The following is a 22,794-nucleotide window of genomic DNA, read 5'->3' on the forward strand; positions in this document are numbered from 1 at the left end:
CCTTCTGTACTGTGTTCTGTTTGATCCTAAAACGCCAGGGTATCTTAAAACTCAATTTAATTACCTTAGTTCAAATAACTCACTCTCTCTTCGCTCTTCTAATCTTCTGCTTCTTTCTACACCGGTTCGCCGCACTAATTTCTATGGATCTTCATTTACTGCTCGCTCTATTCAACTTTGGAACGCTCTGCCTGAATCCATTAGGCGGGCGCAAAATGTCAAAAGTTTTAAAGCTCTTGTCAAAAATCATTTCCTGTCTTTATAATGTGTTGCTTATATTTATTTTATATTATATAATAGTTTGTCTGTTTTTTCCGTACTGTATTTTTGTAGTGTATTTAGTAGGTTATGTACTATTATGTGTATGTATATTTATAGAATATGTAAGTATATATTATATTTTTATATAAATATATATTATTATATATATGTATATTATTGTATATATATCATTTTTATTATTTATATTGTATGTAATGCTTAATTTATTTATAGAATTGGCGCCAAGTCGCGTTCTAGCATACATTCCTTACCAATCGGGGTTGCCTGGAAGAGATTGCTTTTGAGCAATAAGGCCGCCTTTTAGTACGTATTTGCCGTGTGTTTTCATTGTATTTAATTATAGTTTATCTTATTTATGGTGGTATATTATGTACAATAAAGAATAAATAAATAAATAAATAAATATATCGATATTTTCTCATGGCATACTGGTAATGAATATACAAATATAGGTATGTGTAAATAATAATATGTATTACCTGTATAAAAGTAATATGTATAATTGTATATTATACATGTAAGTATGTACCTACATAATATTAAGTGGATATCTCGTTATTAAGTACAGTATTGTCCACTTATGTAATGTGACTGATGATATTGAGGACAAAATAAAAAATAAGCAGTATCAAGATCGTTCAGTCCATTTTCCCTAGGGTTGCACACTCAAAATTTTGATTTCCCTAATTGCCATCAGATTCTGGTTTACCTATAAGTCTTATTTTAATTTATTTTAAATATTATATTTTATGTCACAGAACAGTAAAAACAAATAGAAGTGCTATAATGTCATAATTAGTATGAAAAGCAGTGTCACCAAACCCACACATTTAAACCAATAGTTATACAGTACACTACAAGTAAACTATGCCTTTGATTGGACAGCTTAATTTGAGTAAAAACTGACTTCGGTTATAAATTCAGCATTTCAATATGTACCCTAACGCACCATGTTATGGTTTATTTTAGTATAACATCCCTAGGTATTTTAGCTGTAAGCGGCGTGAGACGTGTTCCGCTCACGCCGCTCCATGAGGGTAGAGCTGGCAGGCTCTTAGCTTGTTTGGGCCCGGCGACGGGCTGCCGCTGATGGGGTCACGGGTGAATTCTACACATACCCGTGGCCCTGTCGTTGTTGCGGCTTGACGGAACACAGTGGGGTTTTGGTCGGTAGGAATCCGACATAACCCACGGCCTCTTCCCCGGAGGTCGTGGGTATCTATGCAAGATTTCCCCACTAAAAAAAAGGTATATTAGCTGTTTTGTTTCTCTTTGCCCAGAAATTCCAAATTCGAAAACATTCAGCTATTCCCCAACAGAGGGCGTTAGTTTTCGATGGATATAACTTTGAACCTCAACACATACAAATAAGGTTGAAATTTGTGTCACTCTACATTAAACCCTCGTCTGTCGGAACACAGATCTGTGCCAAAAATTTTGTACCCGTAGTCTGTCGGGGCACAGATCTGTGCCAAATCACCGCCGGTTGGAAATTGGCTCATTGTAACGCAAATATAGTTCAAATCTGCATAAACGACTATTTAGTTGATAGCTTATGAATTACTGAATATTTAAAGTCCATCCATTAATAATTTGACCGATAAATATTAGAAATATAACAGTAATTATGTCATACTTTAGTCGAGTAACTTTTAACTTTTGAAGTTTTACAAAATGTAAAATTTTGCGGAAAGTTGAAAAACAGTAAGTATTTATTGCTCTTCTTATTATTATTGACTATATAACCTAATGTTTATGTGCCGAAATAATGAAAATTACCAACAATTATACTATGAATAATGGTTACAAATATGTATCTACCATTTAACTGTACGTTGCTTAGTTTTTGACCCCTGATAAATAATATTTTTTTTTATATATTGTATTTGTTCTTTACATCATTTTTCGAGAAATTTTATGAAGATTTTAATGATATAATTCAAAATTTGATACTGTGTTCCATTTAAGAGATATTTCGTTTTCAAATCAGAACCGACAATAATTTCCCCGTAAAATCCGCATACAGGATGTTCACAAATTCAACGTCACTTTTTTTTAAATTTCGTCTTCATTTATATTTTTCATTTTCATACAAAATAAAATGTACATGATAATAATTTGTTTTGTTTATATTGAAAGGTATCGTTTTTGTGGTATTTATTGTCCTCAGGTTAAAAACGATATACATAATCAACTACAAAAATTATAGTCCTGCTTACGAAAAAATTCCAGAGGATTTTGTAAATTGAAACATTTTCAGGAATTCTTTTAATTTTAGTATATTATGGTTAAAAGTGTATATATGCTGGAAAATTAGTAAAATACCTACATGGGGAACAATGGTTTTCACTATGACCTATATATAGGACAAAGTGATACTATGTAATTTGTGTAGAACAAACTCGAAAAGAAATTTAACACTTTATTTTTATTTATTGGGGAACCTTAAGTTTTAGAAAAAATAAAAAACCGTCCAAGTACGAGTCGGACTCGCGCACCGAGGGCTTCGTACAAACTTATTTTTTTTATTATGCTGTAGGTATCTTTTAATTCAGATTTTAGAATTCTTTATCTGTGCTATATGACGTTGCTATTTAACACAAGACTCTGTTCACGGAAAGTAAGTTTTGATAACCTTGTAAATGTCGAAAGTTATGAAAATTTGCAGTATAAACGGTTGTATCTTTTGATTACGTTGGCATATATTATGTTTGATTGTGGTTTGATTAACTGTTTTTATTTTGTTTTTCTGTCGTCTCACAATTTCAAAATGAACGACAACACGGGAGTTGTCTTTTATTTCGATTTTTGAAACCCTGATAGTTCATAGATGTCACCACATACATTTTTTGGGGTTATTTCTTAAAACTGGAAGAATGTTTTATGTTTTTTAGAGTTTTGAACCTCAATACAATTCGCTCTTCAAGGAATCCGAACAAACCTACTTTTTATTATGTTTTAACTTTATAATTTTTTTTTTGTGAATTTTTCTTTATCTGTGCTGTAATACCTTGCTTTTAACCAAGTCCACTTAACTTTTGACAACGTGTTCACGGGAAGTACCCCATAGGTTTTGATTCCCTTACAAGTAGTTGCGGTTTTCAGAATATGCCGAATATGAATATTATTTCTTCTGATTGCGTTGATTTAGTTACAGCTTAAATTTTAAATCTGAGTTTTTAATGTGAATATCAAGTTAATACATGTAGGCGTTCATATAAGTTGTAAGTTGAAATTATTATTTTTTTTATTTGTAAATGGCAATTAAAATATCATGTTCTTTGCAATTATTAATATAGTTATATCTGTTTTTATAAAACGTTGCTTTTTACCAAATTTGAAGAATTTATGTACTTGGGAAGTACCCTGTCGGTTTTGATTCCTTGCAAATGTCAAAATTTGCTTAAAAATTGCAGTATTAACAGCTGCATATCAAAGGGTTTGGTTTTTAAGGGTCCAGTACCCTAATAAGATTACGTCTGTCCATCCCATCTGCCCATCTATCTGACTGTCTGTCAAGACCCATTTTCAAAGGAGCGCGTGATGTGACATTTTACTGAAATTTATATTGATTACTTGAGTCGATTGAAGCTGTGAAAAAATCAAACTTATAAACCAACGCAATCAAAAGATACAGCCGTTTATGCTGCAAGTTTTGGCAAATTTCGACATTCGCAAGGGAATCGACACCTTCCCGTGTACGTAGAGTTTTGAAATTGGGGTAAAATAAGCTCTTATAGCGCAGATTGAGGAATAATTTCGAAAATCATAAAATTTTGGAGTTACAACATGATAAAAAATTGGTTAGTTCCGAGCCATAGTTGTGCGAGTCCTCTCAATTGGCCGGTTTTTTATTCTTATGTACTATATGTAGTACATTCGTAGGCAGAACGTTATACATGTAGATCGCTGTCTGAAGACGATTATTTTTTTGCATTCATGACTTAAATAGCCTTGGAACATTACAGATTTAATAAAACGAATTAAATGCATCATTTGCAGTACGCCTGCAAATATAAATCTATCTTCTCATTTTGTAAATGACTAGGGATAACAATTATTGTATTTTTGGTGTCAAAACTACTTCTATTACCCAGAAGAAGAATGCAATTTTTTTTAAGATATCACATTGCTGTCTAAAACTACATAATCAATAATTTCTTATTTGTTAGGTTACCCTAAATAAACTTCCACCTTGATATTTTAATTTTCAGTAACTAGCTACTAACTAGTAACTATTTGATAGGATTACCTTTTTCCGGTTCGTAAGCATTTGAGTATCATTAAAAGAGAATTTAAATGGAACAACGATCCATTTGACGTAACAGTATTTGAAATCAAGAAAATATAACTCTGTATACTTTGTCAAATGAACAGATAATAATACTTACTTACACGATCAGTGTCTGGGAATTTCAGGAAACAGCTTTTAATTCCTGATACCAGGATTCTTCATGAAATTCTACACATTACACGTTTTATTTTATTCCAATCAAAATATTTTTAAGTTTCATGCCGTTTGTGTACTTTGGACTCCCTAAACTACTGAACCGATTTTAATACAATTTGACCGATTAGCTTTCATCACTTTCCTGATCAAATTCAAGTGGAACCTCGTGGTAATAAATCGTCGTCTCAAGGAGGTCGTTGTGTTCGATGTATTATAAGAAAAAATGAACAGAAGTTAACGTTATTTGTGCTAAGTTGCAAATATTCCTATTTATTGGCCAATGTTGGCGTCAACACCACACATTACAATTACAACCACATGAGTATATAAATAGTACAAACACAAAGTTAATCTAAAACACCTCGATGTTACCACAAAAAATATTTTCTTAATCGCAAATTTTAAGAGAAAATAAATTAGAATTTCAAATTGATGTGGAGACGTTATACATACAGACGTTAGAACAAGGCCCACCATAAGAATGACGTCATTTAAGAATAAGACGATTTTTAAACATTAATAAAAACCTAAATATTTCCAAAAAGTAAAAATTACTGTTAGTTTTTATCTAGTTTTGATTAAAATTAAAATAAAAACAAGTAGCAAAAAATTTTGAAATATTGTAATTTTGGAGCACCCTGTAAAGTCTGTATTTGTATGAACATGATTGGGGATCGCGCCCGCTTATGTTCATGCGTAAACGATGATATTCATACTCAACTTTCTCGAATTTTTATAATATAAACCTATGTTTTTGTTATATTCACTCAAAAGATTGTTTATTCTAGTATGAAAATACAAAAATAAAAATCTAAAATACCTTGATATTATTTTTTTATGAGTATTTTTCTGTACAATGTCGCATTTATTCAAAATGTGTGGGAAAAAATGCTTCTAATAAGTAAAATAAACATGCCAGGGAGTAAGTAAGGTAACTAATATAAAGTTTGGTTATCTAGTTAGCATCAAAATTTACAAGAGTCTCACAGGTTAAAGTTTATATCACAAATTTTAATATCGAAAAAAATCGGCAAATCAGCGCCGAACGCTCGAATTTGTCCGACAGACAGCACCTTTTTGAGGCGGCGCGCCGCGACAGCTGAGGGGTTAATGGCATTAACTTGATATTAATCTGATGCTATGCTCTAAGGGGTGTCAGCCTTGTTATCAATAATTCACAAATAAATATTTTTTGTGCACTTTTTTCTTTTTCAATTATATGAGTATAGTATAATGTGTCATATTTTGGAGTAGGTTTATTACTACTAAGTACGTCTTTTCATATAATTATATTTAAATAAAAAACGGCATAGAATAGTATAAATCTATATCTAGTGTACTGTATAACTATCGGTTTAAATGTGTGGGTTTGGCGACACTGGTTTTCATACTAATTATGACATCATAGCACTTCTATTTGTTTTTACCTGAGGTTTTTACTGTTCTGTGGCAGTGTACCATCAGCAAAAAAGCACTAGTTTGTGTATTTTCAGGTATTTTCAGTCTTACGGCGCTAAATCTTAAAAAAAAATTATTTGCTTTAACCTAAAACTCTTTCTATTAAAAGAAACCTTTTTTTATTAAGAGCATGTAAATATTTATAGACATTAAAAATACGATTTATACGGCAGTTATTTTATTTACCGTATTAAAATATACGGCAATTGGCTGAAGTGAAGTAAACAAAAATATAAATTATTGCGTTCCTAAAATCAAATAACTATCTTCGAAAACATTAGTGTCTATACTTTATTTTAACTCATTCGGACTCGCTCCTGCCTCCTCCTCCTACTCGGATGTTGGTTGTGCTCTGTGGTTGTGCTCAAGGTTGTGCTTATTTATTGTATTGTTGTCATTACTCATTGGGTAATTTGTTTTTAACCGACTTCAAAAAAAGGAGGAGATTTCGCACCGATTTTATTTTTGTTTTGAAATTCCAACAAAGAATACATAGTTTGAATAATACATAGTTGGCGTCCGATATCCGATATCGATTCGGATAATGTGAAAACGCTCTCAGACAGACTGCCTGTGACCAAGCTGTGACCACTGTGGCGATACCATAGAGCAAGTAGATACTGAGTATATTATTTGAGATGATCTGTGCGATTACCAATATGCATCTGTGATTTTCATCTTTGTTGAGACTTCTTGTTCTTACTTCAAGATTCTCAGTTCAGTACAAAGAGGTTCAGTATCAAATAGATATTGTTTCTATGTAGTGAATTGAATTTATATTCCCACATCCTATAGTGAATAGTGATATAGTGTAAGTGGCTTCAAGATGCCTCTTTTTGGGAAAAAAGACTTTGGAAGAAAATCTAAAAAGGATGGAAAGGAATCTGAGAAACAGCCGTCCATTGAAGACAAGTACGTTGTAAAAGACCTTTTAGGTACAGGAGCCTTTTCTGAAGTACGCCTTATAGAAAGTAAAGAAAATGGACAGCTGTTCGCTTGCAAGATCATTGATAAAAAAGCACTGAAAGGAAAGGAAGATTCCTTAGAGAATGAAATCAGGGTGCTTAAAAGATTTAGCGAAAATGCTAAAGCTGAGGCTGGGGAAAAGAAAATGTTTTCCCATCCAAATATCGTCCAGCTGCTCGAAACATACGAGGATAAAAGCAAAGTTTATCTTGTGATGGAACTGGTAACAGGTGGCGAATTATTTGACAGAATTGTTGAAAAGGGTTCTTACACCGAAAAAGATGCATCAAATCTCATAAGACAAGTTTTAGAGGCTGTTGACTATATGCATTCTCAAGGTGTGGTACACAGGGACTTGAAGCCTGAAAATCTGCTGTACTACAGTTCTGATGAAGATAGCAAAATCATGATAAGCGATTTTGGTCTATCCAAAATAGAAGATTCGGGAATAATGGCAACAGCTTGTGGGACCCCTGGTTATGTAGCTCCAGAAGTGCTAGCTCAAAAACCATATGGTAAAGCAGTTGATGTTTGGAGCATAGGTGTGATTTCATACATCCTGTTGTGTGGTTACCCACCATTTTATGATGAGAATGATGCAAATCTATTTGCCCAAATTCTTAAAGGTGACTTTGAATTTGATTCACCCTACTGGGATGATATTAGTGAATCTGCAAAGGATTTCATCAGGCATTTGATGTGTGTGGATGTGGACAAGAGATATACTTGCAAGTAAGTAATGTTGTTTTCTTTTATTACTTATTAGCTATGTCCCCTGAAATCACAAAGCTTTGTCTACAGGCATAATTTGTTATAAAATATACCCACTGTTCACACAATTGCTATTCAAAACCATCAATTAATTAATGTTCCTGAAGGATTCTCATGTTTGGGCCTTAATGCCTAAATGTGTAGAATGTGTATTTTATATTAAAACATATAAAATAAGTGGTAAATGGTTATTATGCAGTAAGTTATTATGGGTGGTAATTTTCATCATATGCTACAAAATATTCAATAGCGAAGTAAATATTTCAGACAGTATTAAAATCAAGTTTATTACTTGATTTATGTGATCATTGTCCGAGTTATTACACAATATCAAGAAACAAAGGCATCTTCATTCACATCTATTCAATTAAAATACCTTTAAGGGCCGATTTTTCAATGCTTGATTAAAACTTATCCGTCCAATAAAGTATTACACGATAATATTAAAATGTCACGTAAACTGTCAAATACGGACAATTAAACAAAGTTTTTAAAATGGTAGTTTTATACATTATTCGACGAATAAGTTTTATCCAAGGATTGAAAAATCAGCCCTAAGTGTTCAAAATATAACAAATGAATTTATAATATGTCCTTGAAAAATAAGAGCAAATAACTATAGCTGCAATTAAGTTGTCTAGTTAATTTAACATTGAAGAATTTATAATTATATAACACAAAAATATCATGTGTTTTTGTTAGTTATATTCTACACTTCTACACTAATATTATAAACAGGAAAACTTTGTTTGTTTCTTTGATTGTAATGAATAGGCTCATAAAATACTGGACCGATTTTAAAAAATCTTTCACCATTCGAAAGCTACATTATTCACGAGTAATATAGGCTAGGTTTTATCCAGGAAATCCCACGGGAACGGGAACTATGCGGGTTTTTCTTTGAAAACGCGGGCGAAGCCGCAGGCGGAAAGCTAGTTTATTAATAAAAATCTTTATCTACACTAATATTATTATAAAGAGGAAAACTTTGTTTGTTTGTTTGATTGTAATGAATAGGCTCATAAATTACTGGACCGATTTTAATGAAATTTGGCACAGACAATCTTTAGACCCTGAGAAAGACCATAGGCTACCTTTTATTGCAAAATATGTACCACGGGCGAAGCCGTGGCAGACTGCTAGTAAGTTATAATTATAAAAAATAGCTCAGTACTTAAGCTTTATCATAATTATCAGTTATGCATTTTTCTCAGGGGGGTAATGAATATATTCATTTGTGAGGTAATGAGGTAATGATTTAAATAAATTAAAAAAAATGAATATAGTTAAAAAAAAAAAAAACTAAAAAAACTAAAATAACTACCCGCATAGCTGCTGCCACAAGCTGAAATGTTTTCATTCTATTCATCTATATAATATTCTTCTATCTCCATTTTAATAAAATTATTCTTGAAGGTAGTAATGATAAACCATAATGTTTTATTTAATAACCATGAATAGATCTTTCTTGTTGCTTTATTGATGCGTTTATCAGTGAAATCAATTAAGATATTTCTACTAAATACTTAAATCTATTAAATACCTATTACAGAAGGTGATATACATTTTTTGAATTAATAATTGATTATGTTTGAAATGTTCCTGACTATCCTTACAGGCAAGCCTTGGCTCACCCATGGATATCTGGAAATGCCGCTAGCAACAAGAACATCCATGGCACAGTATCAGAGCAACTCAAGAAGAACTTTGCCAAGTCGCGCTGGAAACAAGCCTATCACGCTACCACTGTTATCCGTCAGATGCAAAAGATGATTCTCAACAGTAGTAGCTCAAGTCGCAACTCCAGCGCCCAGTCCAAATCAGAGAATCAACAACAACAGCCCCAATAAATATGCTACGCTACATCATTTCAATAATGCAAGTAAGGTACTTAAATTTTATTCTTTTAACATATCTTGACTTTAAGAATCCACATTGAGTCAAGAAAATGTAAGGTGGAACTTAATAAATTGTAGTATGTATCTGTATTGTTAATTGAAACCTACTGCTACATCTGCTTGCTTTCTAAATAATTCTGTTATATATTTATGACTGAATTTATACTCTATTATTCTGTCACTCTACTTCTGCCAGTCAATGTTTCATGGAAATCAACGAAGTGTTTAATCAATATATTTCATCATCAACTAGTCAATATATTAATAATACTTGAGAGTTATCTATAAAATATGCAAAATATAGTATGACATCATAAAATAAATGAATTTAATTTAAAACGTTAATCTACTACTCTTTAGAACTAAATGAAATATAATATTTGAATCTCATGCTTTAAAATATGTCACTTATTTGATGAAGTCCATGTGAGTGCTTTACATAAAAATGTAATCATGGTTACATCATGTTAACTCTAAATATTATAAGATAATAAGCATCATATTAACAGTAGATTGACTTCTCTTTAGCATTCTGAACTTGTTATATTTATATTCATAATATAATTATGGTGATATAATCAATTGTGTGTTTAGTATTGTTGCAAATGTTGTTAATGTAAATTAAAAATTATAAGCACGATGTGAGAACTTATTGTTACTATCGTTAAAAGCTTTAGGAGCTTCCATGATTATTTTTTAAGAAGGTGCTTCAGAAAGAAAATAAATGTTGAGAAAATTTATGAAATTTATAAAATGTTACAGTAGCATGTTGTGGAAATCCAATAGTAAATGCTAGATGATCACTTGGTGGATAAAGATGATAATAGATGGTTTGGTCGTAACTGTATTCTATTATTTCGTGTTGGAAGGGAGTCAAGTAAAGTGTGATTCTTTCTACCCTCTATTCTTTCTGAATCATCTTGCCCAATTTAAGTTTATTATTTTATTTAATATATTGTTTATCGAATGTTATATTTTACACATTTGTAGTGAAGTTTATAGTTTAACAAAAATGATACACAATGAAATAATTTTTGTTGCATTGTTACTTAAGCCGTTAAAGACTTATATTGTCATGACATTGAGTGTAAATGCATGTGTGTGTAAATCTTTCTATATAATCCTATAAATATGTATAGCTGTTTGAAATTTATGCTAAATATAGAATGTAAGTTTTACTACTTAAAACTGAATCCTTCCTATATCTAGAGAAGAAAATTACAATTTTAAAATAAATAGTTGTTCTATTATAATTATATCGCACTGTTGAATTAAATGTTGTCTTACAGTAATGCTCTTCTATATCTAATAGAATATGTGAAACTTATTTTATTATTTATATCCTGGGCCTAATGGATACATTCTTGCAAAGGACAAATCAGAAGATAGCAATCTTAATATCTCTGTAAGACTGACAGCCAATATTAAGTACATATTTATTTGATTAATTTATGTTGTTAAACAAGTGATAAAATTGTAAAAAAGTATAATTTTATTCACATTTATCCTGTTATTATTAGAATGATTTATTACCTCTCGCAAAAACAAATGATTGTATTTAATTAATATGATCATACCGTCAGAGATACATAATATATTATAGCCATAAATATTGATAAACAGATATGGAAGTATCTGCAATATGTATAAGGTTAACTTGAAACATCAATTCATTATATTTTTTATACTTAATTTTTCAATATATTATGAGCTCTCTTGAATGAAAAGTATAGATCTTCTCTTCTGAATCTCAAATTTTTTGTTTATTTAGATTGAAACATATTTTTATATATTCCTTAATGTATATAAGTATTCATATCGTATACCTATTCCATGTATATGAAAATTGTATTCATATGATATTTTAATGAAAAAATATTGAATGATAATATTATATTCTCTGAGTTACATTCCTCTCGCAACTTATTGGTATTTAAAAAATGACATTCCATGACGCTATTATTATATTTTTTTTATTCTTTTTTATTTTATATGAATGATCCTGAAGCCAAGGAGTAGATTTAATTTGTGTAATGTGGGTTTGGGTATTGATAAATTAATTAATATGATTCTATTTGTGGCCATATCAGTTACCGCTAAAGTATGATGCAAGTGCCATAATAATTATGTTAAATTAGAAATGTACAAGGAAATTACTTTGAAATTAGTTAGAAGTTGAAGCATTAGACAATGAATATTCCCTTGATTAATAATTGGTAATAATGTCACATACCTTGGCTTCATGATCTTAACTTTTTTTATTGCGAATCTATATCGATTATTTCTGGTCGATCATTATTGTTAACTTTTTTTTAAAATATGAACTGCATAAGTAGAAATATCGCCTGTCTTTTATGTTTTAATTAACTATAATTTGTGAATCCTTATATATAAAAAAATAAAATAAAAACTATTCCTTGTATTAAATTGGCATGTTTATAAGAGTAATTTATTTATATTAGTATATTGCATTCTTGATAATAAAAAACGCATTCCAGATTTGTTGCCCATAAATTGCTTTTATTTATTTCTCAAAAATTTGAAAATTTGTGGACATTATGTTTGTTATTCGTAAAATCGTATACGGTGCGTCAAATCATAATACTGTAAATTTTATTTAATAACTTTAAACAAAAATCTAATACCCTAAAATTGTGTGCTAACTGCACTGCATTAAATTTATAAAAAAGTCTTAAATCTATATTTTTGCTTTATATTTTTAACGATTAAGTATAATAAGGTATGTTTAGTAATTTCGATGTTCTTATTTATGTATTATGAATGCTGTCCGTTTTGAATTATAATATTATGATATATGAATAATATTACGATAACCTATGACACTATGTTTTTATAGATAACAATATGATTTTGTACGTAAATGGGTTGCAATTTATTTGCCGTCTATTTACGACTTGTAATCTATGTAAAATGTCGAGAATCTTGTCGTTTTATTATTTTTGTAACAACAAACATTGTTCAAACTAAAATGTATAATTATAGAAAAGTTGTTGCGAATAATGGTGTTGGGTTCAATGCTCGGTCGCGATGGACCGTGATGTCAAAATTCAAATGTAATTATAATAGTTTTCTATATTTGTCCAAGACGTAATTTAAGGTGCTGGCACCTTAAATTACGTCTCGAAATGTATAGACTTAACTAAAATGTATGTGGAGTCCCGTATGTCCTGCCAGATCAATCCTTTTTAGTTTCCACCAAGGTCGTCGCTAAAAACAGTTACGTTTCTTTTTGTCGCCTTGGAAAAATACATATAAATCATCATAAATATGTATAGAAATCATTTTTACATTACCGTTGCTTTGTAATGTATCTTGTATTCAAATATATTATGTACGTCTTATGATGGCGACGCTCTCGGCGCCTTCACGAACTAAAAAGATGGTCATGGACTTATTATTAATTATTTTTAATGTTTTAATGACAAACAATTATTCTTCTGCATTATTGTAATCTTCGTATTTTTCGTAATATGATTTATTCTCAATTGATATTTGTTAAGTATCGAAAGGGCTTTACTTGTGAAACATAATCAAATAATATCTAGCTTATGCATGTATTTGTATTATGTATTAAATAATAAATTAGTAGCATTAAGTATAACTCGCCTTACGACTAATGTTTAATTATATTAGATCTGTTTTTCGATGTTGAATAAACTACTTAAATCATAACAATTAAATTAGCATATAACAGTAGATGTGCCATTCGATTCGGATATTTTATCAATGGGTGCTTTCTTTCTGCATAATGTCTAAATTTAAAAACTATTTCTACTTCAGAATGTTGGATCGATAAAAAAGTAACGCACAAAAGATTATAATTAAAAGACATGTTTTTAATTAGCAATTGATAATATATTATGCAAAACAACTTTCTTAATTTATGTATTTGTATATTATGTACACAAATAAGTTCAAATAATACCATTATCCATATTTTAATATTTCCCATGACCGGTTTCTTAATTATTTTGATATAATATCTTATTCGTTGTATTTTGCTCTCTTCAGTGTTCATTCGTAATTATTTACGTTTTTCATTGTGCCAAAATCATATCATGAGCAGTGATACATTTTATTAAATTTTGAGAGTACTTATATTTGTGAGACGATAAAAGAGATTAAATTTATCTTTGTGTAATAGTTTTTGCAGTGTAAATTATTAAATATTCAAGTTCCTTGACAGTAATTTATATTTATTGTTTAATTTGTACGTTACTTTTAGGCGTACTTAATATATTCACTATTTTTTGAAAATTATTGTGTTCGAAATGTGACACGATTTTTATTTAGCACAATAGATTGTAGATTTGGGATACATAAATTCAAGACAAGTTTAAGTTTAGATTTCAAACATTGCTTCTGGTCGTCTAGGATTTTGGTTGTGAAATTATTTTGCCCCATAGCCTTTGCGGTTTGTCGGAATAGAACATCGTGAGGAATAATAATAATTTATGGTTTAAGATCTGATTGCTACTGAATTCTAATGATCTTGTGATTTAGATTTTATACTTCTTGTTCTAAACAATCAAAATTTATTGGTAGAACTTATTAGATGTTAGCTCTATTTTCAACGTCATTGTAAATAAAATGCCAACTTGTTGAATTGAGTTTTTTATTTATCTCCCATTCAGGTTCATATAAATATTTTAAAGTGAACATTTCTATTTATAACACTATGTACATATTTTTATTTCTTTACTTGCAAAAGCATAACACCAATCCGTGCAAAAAATATTACAATTACGAAAAATTAACGGAATCTACATTTTATTACAATATAAGTCTGTTGAAAGAACTTGATGAGTTTATTGCTACATAATAAAAACTTTTAATAATAAAATTAGGTCATCATTCTATATCATTTTCCCAAACATCCTTTAACGAGACTTCATGCAAGTTTCATTTTGAATAAATATTATATTACAAATTCAATACAGGAATGTTCATTGAAGTTCTTCCCCTAAAAGTGATAGTTGTTTCAAAAACTGAGAGGCGTTCGGAAGAGTTGTCGCTCCATAGATTATTTTTCTTGAAACGCCACTAGCAGCTTGTTGCTGTAGAAAAAAATAAAGTTTTAGACATAGACACAGTGGGGATCAAAATAAGTATTGAGGTCTTTACAACTAATCCAATTTCAATGTAAAGTGTTAATAAAGAGGTCAACCGTGATTTATACGAAGGCGGAAGCCACAATACTGATAATTCTGCGTGAAAGAAATCTGATTAAAGGTCAATCGATTGTTAACATCGAAACATTAAATCACATAGTGTATCAATATTATGTCAATGCCATTTTATTTTAAATCTTCACACATTGTGATTCGAAGCAATAAGAGATTTTGCAATGTTTAGTTTCTAGAACGCGCATGCTTCTGTTTATACTATGGAATTTTGACAGTTCCACGCGCAATTGCGGCGCTTCTATAGTCGACTAAATCAGCGATGAGCCAGTGTTGCAAGCGCCCGTAAATATTGTACACACGAACAATTTTTTTTTTATGTGCATAGTTTATTTTTGTTTTGTTGTTGATATATTTCCCTGACGGAATCCATTTTTGAAATGAATGATGCCTTCTGCAATAATGATAATGAAAATGAATGATCCCTTCATACCCTATGAAGGTGCTTTTCCAACAATAATGTGCGAGGATGTGTAGCGAGGAATGTGTTTGTAAAGAACCAATCATATCGCTTCATTTAGTTCGAAGTTTGAAGCGTTAAGCGTTTGAAGCGATACTATTGGCTATTTACAAACACATTCCTACACATTCTCGCTCATCATTGGTGGAACACACCCTAACACCCCAGCCCCCCTAGCCAAGTGGCTTTCTGTTAGCGTAGCGTTCAATAGAATATACTACGAATGTATGAGATTGACGTAAGCTGTAGATATTCTACAGCTTACGTCAATTCGTAGTCTATTATATTGAACGCTACGCTAACAGAAAGCCACTTGGCTAGGGGGGCAGCAGTACCTTAGCGAAGTCGATCAGATTATGGTGCTCGATATAACTGCCGCCGCCCACGAGGAACACGACCGCGTCGCTGGGGGTCGCGTGGCGGGAGGCACGTGCTCTGCCCGCCGCGTCTGTGCGTGCACTGCGCGGGTCCAGCCACGTCAGCTCAGTGTCGCTGCCGCCGTTCATAGCTGCTTCTACCGTGCGGCTTACTGGCAGCTTCTGGTGATTTTTTTTTTAAATTATAATCATCTGCGATCAGTCAATTGACTAAGAGCAGATACTTTGGATCAGAATAAATTGGCGCTTGAAGAATTAATACTAATGTAGCTCGACATCAATATTAGCTCTTTTGAGGTGTTTCATGGGTTTTAGTTTAAGCAATTGCTGTGAGAGGGGATTTGGATGCATTCTAAGTTTTTGTGTGTGCTTTTCTGGTGATGGAAATTAACTAAGTTGTATGGTGGGTTGTGTGATGTCGCAGAAGCAATCCAGCAACACCCGCGGCCCCGTTATTAAAACGGCTTGTCGAAACACAGCGAGGTTTTGTGTGATAGTAAGAAAGTATCGATAGTAGAAAGTGTGACGGGAAGGAGGAATTCTGAACGCATATACGATTAACATGCTACAATTTTTCTAAAGTCCATTATATGTACATTATTTTATAAACATGTTAAATTATAATTAACCGACTTCAAAAAAAAGGAGGAGGTTATCAATTCGGCCGGTATATTCTTTTTTTTTTTTTTTTTATGTATGTACACCGATTACTCCGAGGTTTCTGAACCGATTTACGTGATTCTTTTTTTGTTCGATGCGGGATGGTGTCGAATTGGTCCCATAAAAATTTTATTCGGATAGGCCCAGTAGTTTTTATTTTATGAGCATTTTTGTCTGTAGGTATTTGTAAATTTTGTAAGTGCAAGTTTGAAGTCGGTTGTTTTTAACGCAGTTATCACTTGTTACAAACAATTTTATAACAACTATAAGAACATTTTATTCATAGTTAATAATTAAAAACAAGCGATTGAAAAAAATACACTTACATGTTTCTTAACAACTAAATTCTTGACTCCTTCCATGACAAAAGATGATCCTTGAGACACAAGTTTGGAGAACATAGACACCGTTTTGGTACCACCTCCTTCATATTGACTCGACATTTTCGTGAAGCTCCTATACAAAATAAATGAGGATTTCTTTAATAATAATCAATTTGCATCTTGTTGTTTCCAAGAACTTCGATAATTCATAACAAGTTACACAATTAAGGACAAAAATTGTGTCCTTTAGAGTTCTTCTTTTGGGCTTTGTAAATTCGACTTTATTTCATATGAATAAGGGTGAATTTAATTTGGCGCATATTGGCCCATACTATTTTAGGTCGTCATTACTATTATACATCTAGTGAATACAATGCTAATAAACTTGAATAGCTGTTTGTTCTGAACTGTTCAATGCAGAAAAATTATAATTTGCGTTATTACGATATTAGGAAAACATATAATACTTACTTCCACCGCTTCATATAAGCCATTGGTTTGATGTCACAATTAGCGGTCAATAGAGCGGCTTCAAACTTCTTATACTCTTCCTCGGTTACTTGTGACGTGCACAGATAATAAATGATGAATAAACGCATTTTGTCTTCTGTGGTACCAGCTGTGCTGTCAGTGATCAAATCCATAACAGCTTTGCTCTCTACCGCGCCGCTTTTACTCATTATTTTCTCTTCCAATTCGAAGAATGAATCCAATCGTCTTGATTTTATGGAGTTTAATATTGCTAGAAAAATAATCATTTTATAATAAACATCGCATGCCGTTTTTTTTAATTGTAATCAAATAATTTTTAGCTCTGTTACAATACAACTTTATAAGACATTAATATTTTTTTTTTCAGTTATAATAAAAAAAAAAAACATTAATATTTAAAAAACGCCGCACGACTGTGCCGTTCGGAGTGGGGGGGTGTTAGGTTAATTTCTTGAATTGCTCGCCGCGCTCGAAGCCTATGATAAAAACTATGCAATGGCTTAAAAATAATTATTAAATCACTTATTGAAATTTTAAGTAACGTTATTAACTGTTAATTTATTTATTAATTCGCTCAGCTGTTTCACAATTGATACTTTTAAATAAAAAAACATACAAAGTTTCTTCTCTACATACATTCTTTATTTAAAACAATTAACCCACCAGTTGCAATAGTAGTATGCATATCAATCAGCCTCTTCTTCTCCATAAGTTGCGGCAAGGAGTTAACCGCACTTGTAAGTCTCTGTGTGTTATCGCTCACCAAACTTAGTGCTAGATCACTGTCAGCGTCGAGGCCCATTGAGCTTTTCAGTTTCTTTACTTCAGCTTCTGAACTCCTAATAAAGAAGAGATTGTTGTGTATTATGAGACAAGAATATGTATCACTAGATAATATTGACCAAAATATATGTTTGACCCCATTTGTAATAACTTATAATAAATATATAATGGGTATATAAGACGTGGGTATGTGGTGTGGATTTTCACTAAAATAATAGTTAATTTATTTATTTTTCATTGTAGACAGTTGTATAAATTGATACAAAATATATTGTATATAATTGGTGGCTATATGTCATTCATTCAATTGAAATATCTATAAAATGGTTTTATTTTATCAACCAACATTTTGCAAACACCACACTCACACTTATACCACTGTGATTAATTCAATTTTAGTACCTATATTTGTCTAAGTCTTCCTGTATAGCTTCAGCGACAGTTGGGAAGGGGCTGCTCTTATGTTCCAACCACAGAGGATCTCTGGAGTCCAAGTCACAAGTTCGCGTTTTGATCTTTTGTCCTGGTAAGGCTGGACCAGTGCTTTCAGGTACTACTGCTCTGCAAATTATTAGAGGATAAAGTTAATCAAATACATCATAAGTATTTCTTGGTCTGTCTTATTCACATCTATGAAAAATTTACTTTTTTTAGTAGAAAAGTTTATTTTTTTAGTAGAAAAGTCTCCAATATTTCTTGTGAAATGAAGAAATTGTAGAGTAATGTCATGTTCATTTACATTGACACGAAAGTTGACAAACCTGTTTAAAGACAAATCCAAAACATCATGAGCAAGAGCCTGATATGTCCAAGTGTGATGTAACGGCGTTGCCATATCCATATTACGGTCCAATAAAATCAGCATGGGTCTTGAAAAACTAAATGTGCCCCCTTGTCCAGCATTCCCATGAAATAGATTATTTCTGGCATCCCAGAGATTCTCTCTGAGCTTTTTATCAAGTTTCTTTGCAACCATTTCTGCTGCATTGCCTTTACTACTTCGAATTATGGGTACATTTCCTGAAAACAAACAACATTTTGTAATAATATAAATGCATATTATGTTGTTGTTGTTATAAGAGTTGAGGATATGTGGGTAATGAGTTCGACTGGTGAAGTCAAGGCACAGATCATAATATTTTTTTAAACAAGTCTTTTTGTGTGATTGTGCCTATTGAATATCCATTATTATTGTGTGCATCAAGAAAATGTAGTAAGAATCTAAATTAAGTTTTATTTTATAAAATTTAATAAGACTTACCAAGTGTAACAAATACTGAAAATAAGCTTTCAACAATATCATCCATGATGGCTTCCATTTCTGTGTCTTTAGTATCTCCTTTATTTATGGCTGAAAAATAATAAGAATTAAGTAATAAGTTATTATTTATACATTGTAGGATATTATATATTTTTATCAAAAGTGGTATGGTATGTATTCAAAACATTGGTCATCAATCGAGGAATTTAAGGAAAAGTGCTGCTAATGCAAACTTTGGTCAGGCCCAGGGCAAACACAACACAAAAATTATATCTATTATTATGTCTATCTCCTAATAGAATTGAAGAATTAAATGTCAGTCAAGAATGATACCATTAATTTCGTATTGTGTGGATATTTCATTATTTTCAAGTAAATTGAATACTATGATAACATTCATGTTATAAGGAAAAACATTAATAATATGCTTATAGTATAGGATTAATTTCAACAACTTATTCCAACTTACCATAATAAGATAAAGCATCTGACTGCTGATGTTTCATAATAAATAAGTCATCTTCTAGACAAATGAAATTCAAATACTGATCATATAATTTGTGTATGCTCATAACAGAGTTTGATTGAATGGCCGATGCAGCAAGATCTTCTAGTTTCTGTCTAGTTATTGGAGATATAAAGTTCAAATGATACTGGTCATAAACACCATTGTCTAAATCTTGACAGATCCTTCCCAGGTTTTCTTCTGATGGCGCACAGAAGTATACAGCAGGTACTTCAGGAATAGGGTCTCGGTCTGAATGTAATTGACTGAAAATATCAGTATAAATGTTGGTGTTTTGTAAAATGAACAATGTTAAATATAATATTATAATGTAAACAGAAGTGGTTACAGCTAAATCGGCAGTTTCTTAAGCAAACTCAATGAAGAAAGACAAACAGTATTATTTCAGCTGAGTCATGAATTTTAACTGTTATTGATTTGATGTACATTCATAAATAAAATATAAGAAAATTTGTACAAACACATGAAGGGTGACTCCTAATTCTCTGAGCTCTTTGATAGATATCAGCGGTGAAATGATATCTTGTCCAACTCTATCATAAATTAACACTTTCCAAATGGGTTCATTTGCCACTGCCTTCGTCAGTGGTTCATTTAAATTTAGCATCTGCTTGAGTGCATCTGAAAAATCAATAGGATTGGTTTCTGTTCATAACACAGTGAAGGAAGAAATAAACATTATAACATGTCTTAAATTCCTTGCAAACAAAATAAATATGGACAATTTGAATGGTTTGTACTGAAACACTTGTAGTTTATAAACATAATGCGACTTACTTAGCTGGCGTTCACGTAAAGTTGTCATAGTGAAATGTTATCATAAATCCCTTAAATTATTTAATTTTTAAATACGTTATCCCTATAATTTTTATTGTAAATCATTAATTAATAATCCCAAGACTTCAGAAAACATTGAATTTATAATATTTCATTGTAAACGTCAACGTGACATTTGGAACATAGACTTATGACACGTCGACTTCAGAATTATGAAATGGATACAAGTCTTTTTATCTCTTGATATCGCGACTTTCCTTGCCTAACATTTTTTTTGCCATCCTTTGTGGCTAATTAATATATTTTAATATTCAGAATCTGGATTCAGAATCTCAATCTTAGCTCCGTACTAATATTTTTAAATGAATCTCATGTCGATCGCTATATCACCCCCGAAACCCTTGTTTACTATTTTTTTACAAAATGCTCGAATCCTGAAACATTCACAATTCAGATTATGTATAGTATAACCACATATTAACATAAAGTTCATCTATAAAGTTAAAACAATTTAAACTATGTATAAGTTTTATCGCAAGCGGCTTCGTCCGCTTTGACCAAAACTTAACAATACAAGTCATAACATAAAGTTAATCTATAAAGTTAAAACAATTATGTTTAAGTTTTATCGCAAGCGGCTTCGTCCGCTTTGACCAAAACTTAACAAATGATATAAAAACTTAAGCAAAATATTAAAAAAAGAGCGTGTGTGCTGAGCACACGTGTCATGACACGAGCCTGACCAAACTAATTAGGTACCTAATGTTTACTTCTACTCACTTCAAGTTCAAATGAGCTATACTTTCACCCCTTTATAACTATAATACAATAGACAGCTATAACAATTAGTCATCCTGTATATTTCACTACTCATTCTGTATCCGGTACTTAATATTATGTACTTTTAATAATAATCAATCATCGCCTTCAAACTTTAAACATACAACTTAAGTGAGAAACTAATATGTTTTTGAATATATCTCCCTCAAATTTTAATTTATTTATTTAAGAAGGTAATTTAAAAAAAGAAAAAAAAAGGTCGTTGTATTAATAAAAAGTATGTAAGTAGTTAGTTATTAAAGTTTGAACCAATTATTGAAGACTTTGTATTCTCTTTGTTATTGAAAAAAAAAAGAAATAACAATAATAGCGGGAAATGGGAATTTCAAATTAGGATTATGTTTACAAACTGAAAAAGCAATATTTTCTAATTTTAAAAACTAACTATGAAAGAAATAATTTAAACTCCAAATATTTTCAAAACAAGTAATTATTGGGACATGGTTTATTTTTAAAATACTTACAAATTTTTTTCATAAAATTAACGTGATTTTGTAGCTATATGGTGCAGATTGCTTAATCATTATTATACGACCTAAGCTTTTAAGCTCAATATCAATTCTTTGAAAAAAAAGTATATCTATGACTAGAAAATTTTCTTCTCGTAAAAATGTGAAATTTTATTTTTACAATATAGGTAGTAGAAGCGATAATCACGAAAAAACTGTCATGTAGTTAATGATGCAAATTGGCATGAAACTTTGAGCATCAATAGGCATGACGACAGTATCCATAAATGATCGTATTAGTGTTTTTAAGGGAAAATGTATAATAAATAAATTCAATATAGTGACTTAAAAATCTTAAAAACACTAAGATTAATGAGATTATCAATAAAATAAAACATTGAAATTCTGCAGTTGGCCATTTTGACTAAAACACGCGTGACGTCACCGGTCACGCTTAAGTAAACAACTCACGTCAGATGTATTTTGTTGATATGAATATGTTGAGAATGCGCATTTTTATTTATTTTCTATTATTTCACGTATGCTTTATCGACTCAGAACAAAAATATAATTGCGAATTCACGAATACTTGGTTTCGGGGTTCTCCGCGCCAACGTTTTACAATCATTTCTTATTATTTTCTCGCTTGAAATAATTACTAACACATTTTTGAGCATTATTTTAATGTGGATTCACACTGCAATACTGCACACCACTTATAAACTTTGAAATTCGTTTCTATAACACATATTAAATAAATATTTTTTTAATTTTCTTCGCAATGCATACAAATAATTACGTATTTACTAAAGAGTGA

The 22,794-nt window shown here is 31.0% G+C and overlaps 2 protein-coding genes across 2 annotated transcripts; one reads left to right on the top strand and one right to left on the bottom strand.

The window, feature by feature from the left end:
* The first annotated feature begins 6,927 nt into the window (after positions 1-6,927).
* LOC123693508 (calcium/calmodulin-dependent protein kinase type 1-like) lies at positions 6,928-12,279 on the top strand. The gene is made up of 2 exons (XM_045638650.1): positions 6,928-7,888; positions 9,546-12,279. The coding sequence occupies exons 1-2, from the start codon at positions 7,017-7,019 to the stop codon at positions 9,775-9,777; spliced, it is 1,104 nt and encodes a 367-aa protein (XP_045494606.1). The 5' UTR covers positions 6,928-7,016; the 3' UTR covers positions 9,778-12,279.
* A 1,827-nt stretch (positions 12,280-14,106) lies between these two features.
* Positions 14,107-20,853, bottom strand: LOC123693507 (protein sly1 homolog). Its single transcript, XM_045638649.1, has 11 exons — positions 20,689-20,853; positions 20,373-20,532; positions 19,855-20,156; positions 19,386-19,475; positions 18,886-19,144; positions 18,527-18,685; positions 18,005-18,180; positions 17,321-17,591; positions 16,853-16,982; positions 15,825-16,028; positions 14,107-14,903 (listed from the first exon to the last, which is right to left on the bottom strand). Exons 1-11 carry the CDS (start codon positions 20,714-20,716, stop codon positions 14,793-14,795), a joined length of 1,890 nt encoding a protein of 629 aa, XP_045494605.1. The 5' UTR covers positions 20,717-20,853; the 3' UTR covers positions 14,107-14,792.
* Positions 20,854-22,794: the final 1,941 nt, after the last annotated feature.

This window comes from Colias croceus, chromosome 8 (assembly GCF_905220415.1).
Source record: "Colias croceus chromosome 8, ilColCroc2.1".
Lineage (NCBI taxonomy): Eukaryota > Metazoa > Arthropoda > Insecta > Lepidoptera > Pieridae > Colias > Colias croceus.